Source organism: Typha angustifolia, chromosome 14 (assembly GCF_048772165.1).
Source record: "Typha angustifolia cultivar Huaian chromosome 14, ASM4877216v1, whole genome shotgun sequence".
NCBI lineage: Eukaryota > Viridiplantae > Streptophyta > Magnoliopsida > Poales > Typhaceae > Typha > Typha angustifolia.
Window position 1 is genome coordinate 4558120 of NC_133252.1, and position 9665 is coordinate 4567784.

Consider the following 9665-nt stretch of genomic DNA (forward strand, 5'->3'; position numbering starts at 1 on the left):
TTAGATAATTACAGTTTATATTTATATTAGCAAACATGGTCCAAAAATCAGGTTGCTTACAAAAATAAGCAGTTTTTAACCAATTTGCAAAAACTTATTATTATATATATTACTATAATTTTAAAATTATTTAACAAATTATTAAAATTAAAATTATTATTATTTTTGTCAAGTAAGCAACAGAAAGATGTTTATAAAGTAGCTTTTCAATAGCAACTTACTATTATTTCATAAAAATGCCTTCACAAAAAAAATAAATAAACTATCTTCTAAGATATATTTCTATATAAATTATTGTCTCAAAAGTAATTTTTATATTAAATCATTCCGTTGACTATTTTAAAAATTACAACAAGATGGTAGAAAAATTTCTGCCAGGAATAGCAGATTGATTAAAAAAATGAGGCTTTTTTTACAATTTACTAGTATTTGACTTTTTTAATTTGCAATACATAACTTGTATTCTTTTTATTATACTCAATATATAAAAAACTAAATGTGATTAAATTGCAAAAGCTTTGGACAAAAAACCGAGCTAGTTTGATTATAAAGCGAAATTTATTTGCAATTGCAGTTACGAAATCACTACGTTCCCTTTAGTGGCCTAAACTGCACTAATTAATTCCATTAAACTAATAAGCCAACAGGTGAAAGAGAGCGAGAGCTTTTAGTTTTCCAAACGTCCCTCTAGTTTGGCCATTAGTTTACGCTCGAGCTCAGAGGAGGAGAGAAGCAATGGCAACGATTGCCGTTCCAAATCCCCTTCCATCCCCAACCGAGGACGCCGAGAATCTGAAGAAGGCAGTCCAAGGTGAGAAGCGATCACCATCAAGTTCCCATGCATTACCCATTTTTGAGAAGAAAAACTCTTCTTCTCGATCTGTGTGTTTGTGTTGGAATGTCTGAGCTTGAAGTCCTAACATTTTGCTATGTGGGTCTCTCTCTGTTCTTGGTTTGATGGGCGATTGCAGGGTGGGGGACGAGCGAGAAGGCCCTCATAGAGATTTTGTGTAGAAGAACCGCGTCTCAGCGCTCCGAGATTGCGGGTGCCTATGCTAAACTCTACAACGAATCACTCGTCGATCGCCTCCATGCCGAGCTCTCGGGTGATTTCAGGGTATGTTTTCAATCTTAAAAGTTCCCCTCTTTTTTGGGGTTTTCTTTCATTCAGATAACCTCCTCCTAGGTAAAAACTCATTGCAAAATACCTCCTCCTTTTGTCCTTTTTACATGCCCACAGATCAACTCCTATAATTCTATTGGGGATACTTTTTGTTTTTTTGATTAAAATTCTATTGGTGTACTTGCCTAAGAAATAAAAAAGAACAGCTCTATAGAGTATTCTAAGAATATTCTGGGTTTTGCAAAATTGCCCTTGGTGTTTGTTTTTCAAGGTGAGAAATGTTATGAGAGAAAAAGAAGGAAAGAGCTCTTCTTTACTTACTCTTCGTATATATCTATCTATCTAGGATGAGGAGAAATCTAGCACCCTTGATATACTTAAAGGTATAATAGGAATACTAAAAACTTAAATTATAATTTGAGTTTAAAACTTAGTATACTTTTGCATCTACATCCTTCTAAAAATATCTTATTAGCATATATACTTTAAAGTTTATATTTACATATATACCCTTATAGATATCTTATTTGCCTATAGACTCTTCAAAAGTTGATATTTGACTATATAACCTCCTAAAAATATCTTATTTTATGAGTTCTTTTACATCTAAACCCTCAACATTTTTTTTATTTATCTAATCCTTTAATTTCATATTTATATGTATGCCGTTCACTTAATTTATTGACAATTATTATCTTAGTGATTTATTAGGTAAAAGATATATATACCTTAACTAAGACTAATGTATATATATATATTTGAATAAGGTTATTGATGACTTTTTATAGTTATCGTGATAGAGGTTTAATTATATTATATCTTGTATTATTTTTTAATTACTTACATATATCTCTTATTAGTTTAAGATTGATTTAAGAGGAAATTATGTTTTACCTGCTTATGGTTTGGCTCAAATTTTCATAAAGCCTTAGTGCATTTTCAACTTAACTATTTAACCCTCTATGGTCTTAACTAAATTACAAATTGTTATTTTTTCCATTATATTTTACTACGTTAGAGGTCAAATTTGAAAAATCTTTATTAGAGGTAAATTTGTAGAGAATTAGATAGGTTTTGCAATTCATCTAAAGTAATACCGATCATATTATACATAATAAATATATAATAACTATATTGAATATATGTATATTTTTTATTATATTTTTGTTATATAAAATTTTATCAGTATTATTTTAAATGCATTAGAAAGCCTAACTAATCATTTACAACTTTGTCTCTAATGATAATCTTCAAATTCTACCACTAGTATAGTCAAATACGATGAAAAAAATAATAATTACATTTTAGTCAATACTGTATGATGTTAAGTACTTAAATTGAAAATACATAAGAGTTTTGTGAAATTGAGCCAAACCATAATGGAGTAAAGTGCAATTAATCTTGATTTAAACTAAAAGTTGATAATAAATAGAGATAAAGAATCAAATTTAAATTGAAGTTTTTCTCCTATAGAGATAAAAGATTAAATTTAAATTGTCATAAGTTAAGTGTCGACGTGGCGTCTCGTATAATCAAAGGCTAATCATATCTCTTATATTTAAAGCTTAGGAGAGAGAAATTTTAATGAAAAAAAGAACGTGTAACTTGAGAGTTAGTGCCAAGGACCAAGATGCCTTTTTTTTAATTAATGTGGTGTTGAAACTGGTACAAAAAAATTGGTATCGAGATGGATTGTAAATTTTAGAGGGGTATTAAAATATTTGTCTTTAGGAAAATAATAGAATATATTCAGAATATTCTAATATGTGGTAGTTTTTTCTTGGCTCAATTACACTTGATCACCTAGAGAAAAAGTTAATGCTAGGACCTTCTGAACTATCCAGATGTTTCAATTTGACCCCAATGTTAGCTTATTGTTGGCTTTTTCATCCGAAATTGGCATGTGAATATCATGTGAGCATTTTGGATCTCATTTATATTGAATTGGCTCACATCTTCCTTGCCACTCTTATATCAGACATTTTCCTCGATATAAATCTCTCTCAATATCTATTGATCCTCTTCCTCCCCTTTCCCCACACACTTCTCCCTCCCAGTAGCAACTCCACTGTGGTATGATTTCTATTTCTCTCTTACCTCCTTCTCAATCTCTCTCTCTCCTCCCAATCTCTGCCAATCTCTCTCTCCCTTGTAGTTCAAGGTGCACACTGAAGACAACATAATAAAATTAACGTTTTCCTCAACATTGTAACCCATATAGAGATTATCTCTCTCTCTCTCTCTCTCTCTCTCTCTCTCCTCCCAATCTCTGCTAAATGTGTTTTTTTCATGAATTATCAACTATAGATAATTACAATAACAATAATAGTTCTTTTTAAGTATATGTCAAATTCCAATGTAGATTTTTTTTTTTGAATTCATCTTGTACCCATTGTTTGATATTTTCATTAATTTTATCATGTATTCTGTATTTGGTATATAATTTTTTGAAACTGATTTATTAAAGAGAAATTTGCATTTAACACCTTGTCTTTTAACTTATTTGTAGTTTACGCCCTCCATTTTCAATTTACAAATCAAGCGCAAAGCTTTATTAAGTATGTGTAAAAAATACCCTAGCTTAGTTTACACTTATAATGTTTGGACAGATGGCATAAAAAGAGAATATCCTGTCAATTACAATTTTTTCCCTAAAATAATTAAAATGCTTACTTCCTTCTTTCTTTTAGGGCACTAGATTCCTTTTTCTTTCTTAGGAAGAGGAAAGAGAAAAAGAGAGAATTAGACTAAAATGCCCTCACTTCCTTCTTTATTTTCGGGCACAAGATTGCTTATTCTTCCTTAGGTAAGAGATCCCAAAGTGAAGCAAGAGAGAAAATTGCTTTGATAAGGTTTCGTAAGGTTTGGTATAACTTGGGTAAAGTTTGGTTAGGTAAGGTTGTGTATAGCTTGAGTGAGGGTATTTATAATCTTTTTAGTATAGTTAACTTAACGTAAGAGTTTGGTTAAGTTTAGTTAACAGATATAGGGAGATTTATTTATGACACCCTACCTTTTTAATAAAATTATAGTTTACACCTTACATTTCAACTATTTATAAATCGAGCCCTATGATTTATTGAATATGTGTAGAAAACACCCTAGATTAGATTTAAACTAACACCGTTTGGGCAGATAAGAATATTCTATCAAAATTAAATATATTTATTCAAAATGACTAAAATACCCTTAGCTCCTTCATCTCCTCTATTCCTTTTTCTTCTCTCTGTTTTAGGGCATAATGTGATTAGAGATGAACAATATCTGATAAGAAAAAAGAAAGTTCTTTTCCATATATTAGGTATAGCTTGGGTTTAGCATTTTCATTTAGATATAGTTTAGATTTTTATTTACGCATAGCTTGGGTTTTTTTGTTCTTATAAAGAGAACCTCTTTCTCCTCCACATAAAAATTAAAACGAGCAAATTCTAGGGCTTTCTGTGTTTTGAGTTGGGATGGATTTGGTACTTTAATTCCAGTAGGGTATAGGTTAGGTTGGTGTTGGACTAGGTTGGGTTGTTATAGATTGGATTAGATTAAATTTTGTTATGTTGAATATAAGTTAGGTAAGTATAATTTAGCTGAGGGTCGTAATTTTTCTAGTATAGTTAATTTAATCTAAGAGTTCAGTTAAGTTTACTTAAAAAATCTAACAAGTGTTTTCTGCATATATTCGTTAAATCATTAGGGTTGATTTGCAAATGGTGAAAATATAGGGTATCAACTGTAATTTCATTAAAAGATAGGGTGTCGTATGCAAATTTTTCATAGATATAACAACATGGTATTTTCTACATATACTTAATAAAATATAAGTTCAATTTGCAAATATTAATAGAGGTTGTGAACCACAAATAAGTTAAATGTAGGGTCTTTATTAAAAGAAGTCCAAATTGTAGCAGCTTGTGATTAGGCTGCTTGGTACATTATCGGTACGTGAATGAAATGATTTAAGTATTAGATGATTCATATGATCCTAGTCATGATTTAAAGTTTCATTGAAAACTGAGATATTTTGCTAAAACATTTGGCATTTCAATGCCAACGAATATGAAATTGCTCACAAGAATACCATTGAACCAAAACGACCCTAATAGCAATTCTTTTTAAGAATAGAGTCCAAGGTAGATTTTTATTCAATCCAGCATGTACCTATATTTTATATTATTATTAATTTTCTCATATTTTATTATTTTCTAGTATTGTCTAGAATTTTTCGTATTTTGTTTGTCAAAGGAATTAGAAACTGTAATACTCTGTGATTGGGCTGCTTAGTGCATCATCGATACATGACTCAACTTATTATAACTTATCTATATGATTCATGCTGCGGTCTGAACTCAGTTTAGTGTGAAATAGTGACACCTTGTGATTGGGCTACTCTGTGCATTGCTAATTCACTCGTGATTGGGTCACTTTTTGCATCTCGAGTCATCTGTGATTGGGCTACTTAGTGCATCACTGATATATGAATCAACTAATTCGAGTATTTGTGATTCATACAATTCTGACCAAATGTACAAAATTTCTTCTGAAATCAAGATGTTGTGCTAAAATATTTTGTTGTTTAGTTCTAACCAATCTGAAACGTCCCTAAGACTATCATTTAATCAAGATATCCCTTATAACAATTATTTTAAGTATGTTTCGGATTCCAACATAGATTTCTATTTGATCTAACTTGTACCTAATTTCTATCATTATTAATTTTCTCTTGTTCCTTGTATTGTTTAGAATATTTGAACTTTATTCATTGAAAGTCCAAAACTGACACATTGAAACTAGAACTGATCAAAATAGACTGAAATGCATTGTTTTTAGTGAAACTAACCCAAACTTTGAACTAGGATTTAGGCCCATTTAAGATTAACGGCAATCTCTGGTACCATCTATGATCTTGTTTTGTTTTCTTTGAAAGATATTGACATATTGTATTTGATCTTGATACATTATCTTCTGTTTTGCATTTTATAAGCCTCTACAAATCTGATAAATTGGGAACCACTAGTTCTGACACACAATTTTCATCATACAGTTCATGATTCCTTTGAACTAACTATCTTAAAATAGTTGATTATGAACAATGGAGTTGACATGTTTTGAGGAGGCAGCTGAGCTTTTCAAGAAGTAACTGGATCTCTATGAGCTGAGATACCATATATTGAGAGGATTCTCAAGTAAAAAGATGGTGCCTTGTTAAGGGCTCACACTCTCTGAATTTAATTTGGATTGCCTTTATGGTTTTTGGTCCTTTCAGATTCTTGGGCAATTTTAGTTGTCGAATTCTTTGGTCTATAAAGAGGCTGCAGGCTGAAGTGCTACAAGCTATTGTAGAAACGTTTTTAATTCTCCATTCGAATGAAATTGTCCTTGTAGAAGAAAATTTATCTTCAAATGACTTAAGTTATGCTATTGGAGTACTTTGCAGAGATGCTGCTTTCTTATATATGCACCTATACTGAGAAAGATATGAGAACTGACAATGTCTAAGTTATCACTAGTCCGGCCATGTTCCCTTAACACTACTCCTCGCATACACAACAAGTTTAGTTGGTAAGCTAGAGCTGGACCCAAGAAATGCTCTATCAATTACTGAAATATCATATGTAAGCTGCAAAAATGATATGAATCGTCTATTAGATGTAGGAAAGTGTCAGAACTTATTAGTGGAAAGAATAAAGTTAAAAATTTTACAACCATTTAATGACAAAGTTGATTCAGTTCTTGTACTGTCATTAGTTATTAGGCAGTCTAAGAACACCATAAATAAAAGCATGATAGTTTGGCAATCACCAACTTCTACACTTTCGGGTATCATTATGTTCCAAATTTGAGCAAGTGATCTCTAAGCCATAAGAATGCTGCAAATTCGAGTCAAATTTACTAGTCAATTAACAAAAGAAGATACTTCATATGTAATTTATTATTAAGAAATTTCATAAAGCTTTCTTTGATTATGTTTTGTTATTAGAACCTAAATGCATTTGTTGTGCCTCAGAATGCAATGATCTTATGGGCAACCAACCCAGCAGAAAGGGATGCAAAGTTAGCTAACAAGGCTCTGAAGAAGAAGGGAGACCGGTACATCTGGGTGCTCATTGAAGTTGCATGTGCTTCAACTCCAGATCATCTGATGGCTGTGAGAGAGGCTTACTGCTCCCTTTTCTACTCCTCTCTTGAAGAAGATATTGCATTCTCCTCTGCATTCAAAGAGCCTCTCAAGGAGGTAAAGATATCATGCTTTCGCTCTTGTGCAAAATTCTAGCTTAATTTTGGAGTTTCAAGAGGTTGAGGAAAATGGCTTCATTTCTGCAGCTTTTGGTGCGCCTTGTTACCTCCTATAGGTACACGGGTGAGTATGTGGATCAGGTTTTGGCAAAATTTGAGTCAGTTGAGCTATACAGTGCCATAAAAAAGAAGCAACCGCACCATGAGGATGTTATCCGTATAATTAGCACAAGGAACAAGTCTCAACTTAAAGCAACATTCCAGCATTATAAGCAAGATCATGGGAAAGCCATCGATGAGGTACCTCGTTGAGCAAGTTATCTAATATTTGAGTCATGAATCAGCAAGTCCAAGTATAACTAAGGTGCAAATGAAAACTCTTGTCTGATTCGCTTCCTTTGGATGACAAATCGTTTTGGAAACAAGTAGGTATCATTTATAGGGGTTATTTAAGCAGCAAAGAGTTCTAATAATAGTTTAGGACTCCTGAGAGATTTTACTTGCTGCAGCTTGCCCCTGCCTCAACACCTTGTTAGCACAATATGTGCAGATGTTGTGTCAAACAGTCAGACAAAATTGGTAAGGTATTGGCAAAGGGGTAGCTCCAATGGCATGCATTAGCAAGGATAATTTTGATTATATTATTTTCTTTAAGCACCTTCAATGAAGTATTTAAGAGGTTAGATAGTTGTACATATTGGCCCGTAGGGACATGTAGTAAACTAGTATATATATCATTTTGGATGATAGTTGGCTTTTATTCATAGAAAGTACAATAAGAAACTAAAAATTATTCCTTAATATTAGTATATTGACTTTTCTTTACGGAAAAGCTTTAATTTTTCATGCATAGCTTTGTACGTCAACCCATATTTCAAAATAAATCAGAGGAAAGAAAAAGTTCTAGATTGAAATAGCCAAAGCTTGATTCCTTCATTGGTGTATAGAAGTTCCATATTCGGTAGCAATATCTCTCTTCCTCCAATCTTTTCATCATCCAGTTCGAATGAAGGGTTTCATCATGTTTATACTTTATATGATAATTCCTTGGTCGCAGTACAAAAAGAAGGGCAATCAATATTGATACTAATCTAATTCCCTAATGCTCTGACTGTTACAGGACATTGAGCATCATGGTAGCAGTCAATTTTCAGCAATGCTGAAGGTTGCTGTTTTATGCTTAGCATCACCTGAAAAGCATTTTGCAGAGGTAAATATCAGCATATCCATATCATCCAGTAGCATGTAAGAGATAATTATTCTGTTGAAATATGTCTTCTATCCAGGTAATAAGGTCTTCAATACTAGGACTTGGAACAGATGAGGCTTCCCTAACTAGAGCGATTGTGTGCCGAGCTGAGATTGATATGAAGAAGATCAAAGAGGAATACAAGATCAGATACAAGACAACTGTAACTCGTGATGTTACCGGCGACACCTCCGGTTATTACAAGGATATCTTGCTAACATTGGTAGGTATTGAAGATCCATGACACATCTAGCAAGCCATCCGCATGATCTGTAACTTGAATTATCATTTAAATAAGACAAAATTCATTGTGATTATCTTGTCATCTTTCAAGGATCTTGGTTGCTCCAATGTAAACATTTCATCACCTATTTTAATGTAGATATCAAACTGTTTATTTATGGACTTTAGAAGTATGAACATGTTTTTTTTTTCCCACATAAATTTGATGCCATCACTCACTTTTTATCTCGAAAGAATAACAAAGCTTCAGTGGTTGTTTCCCATACTCATTATTGTTAAATCCAATTAGGTGCAGGTAGGCTAGCTGTGATCTTTCTCACTACTTTAGGTAACATAATTTTTTTCTTCTTTTTTCTCCAGTTGTTTTCCTATCCACGCTTACTATTAGAAGCCGGCGTGGTTCTCTTTTTGCCTTTGATCAGGTTTACAGAATCTTGGAAGCTTCTGATAGCCTATAAAGTGCATTTGTATGTTGCAGTTTATAACTTGGGCTCCTAAAAGATAAAATTTTGCCCGAATAATACCAACTTACAAAGAATTGCAACTTCATCCTGGCCATGTTGCATAACTTTTGGATTGTGCAATCCAATAGTTATTCAAGTGAAGTAGCAAGCTACCATCTAATTTATTCTGCAACTGTGGATTTAAGAACTAGGAAAGAGTTGCAGAAAAATAATTAAGAAACTTCAACTCAGGGAGCATTTGAAGACCCCATAAACGTCATATGTCCACCTATACTCTCCCAGGAATTTACAACCATACTGTGGAACACTGGAATTACGAATTCACACAAGAGAAACAAGGCAGATTGCATCTTAATGC

At 32.4% G+C, this 9665-nt stretch overlaps 1 protein-coding gene across 1 annotated transcript; it reads left to right on the forward strand.

The window, feature by feature from the left end:
- Positions 1–629: 629 nt before the first annotated feature.
- Positions 630–8977, forward strand: LOC140776120 (annexin D3-like). Its single transcript, XM_073119703.1, has 6 exons — positions 630–811; positions 972–1117; positions 7122–7349; positions 7439–7651; positions 8472–8561; positions 8638–8977. The coding sequence occupies exons 1-6, from the start codon at positions 736–738 to the stop codon at positions 8842–8844; spliced, it is 960 nt and encodes a 319-aa protein (XP_072975804.1). The 5' UTR covers positions 630–735; the 3' UTR covers positions 8845–8977.
- The last annotated feature ends 688 nt before the right edge of the window (positions 8978–9665 follow it).

Coding starts and splice junctions, on each gene's coding strand:
- LOC140776120 (XM_073119703.1), top strand. CDS start 736: ATGGCAACGATTGCCGTTCCAAATCCCCTTCCATCCCCAACCGAGGAC. Junction 812..971: donor TCTGAAGAAGGCAGTCCAAG/GTGAGAAGCGAT, acceptor GGGCGATTGCAG/GGTGGGGGACGAGCGAGAAG. Junction 1,118..7,121: donor AGCTCTCGGGTGATTTCAGG/GTATGTTTTCAA, acceptor GTTGTGCCTCAG/AATGCAATGATCTTATGGGC.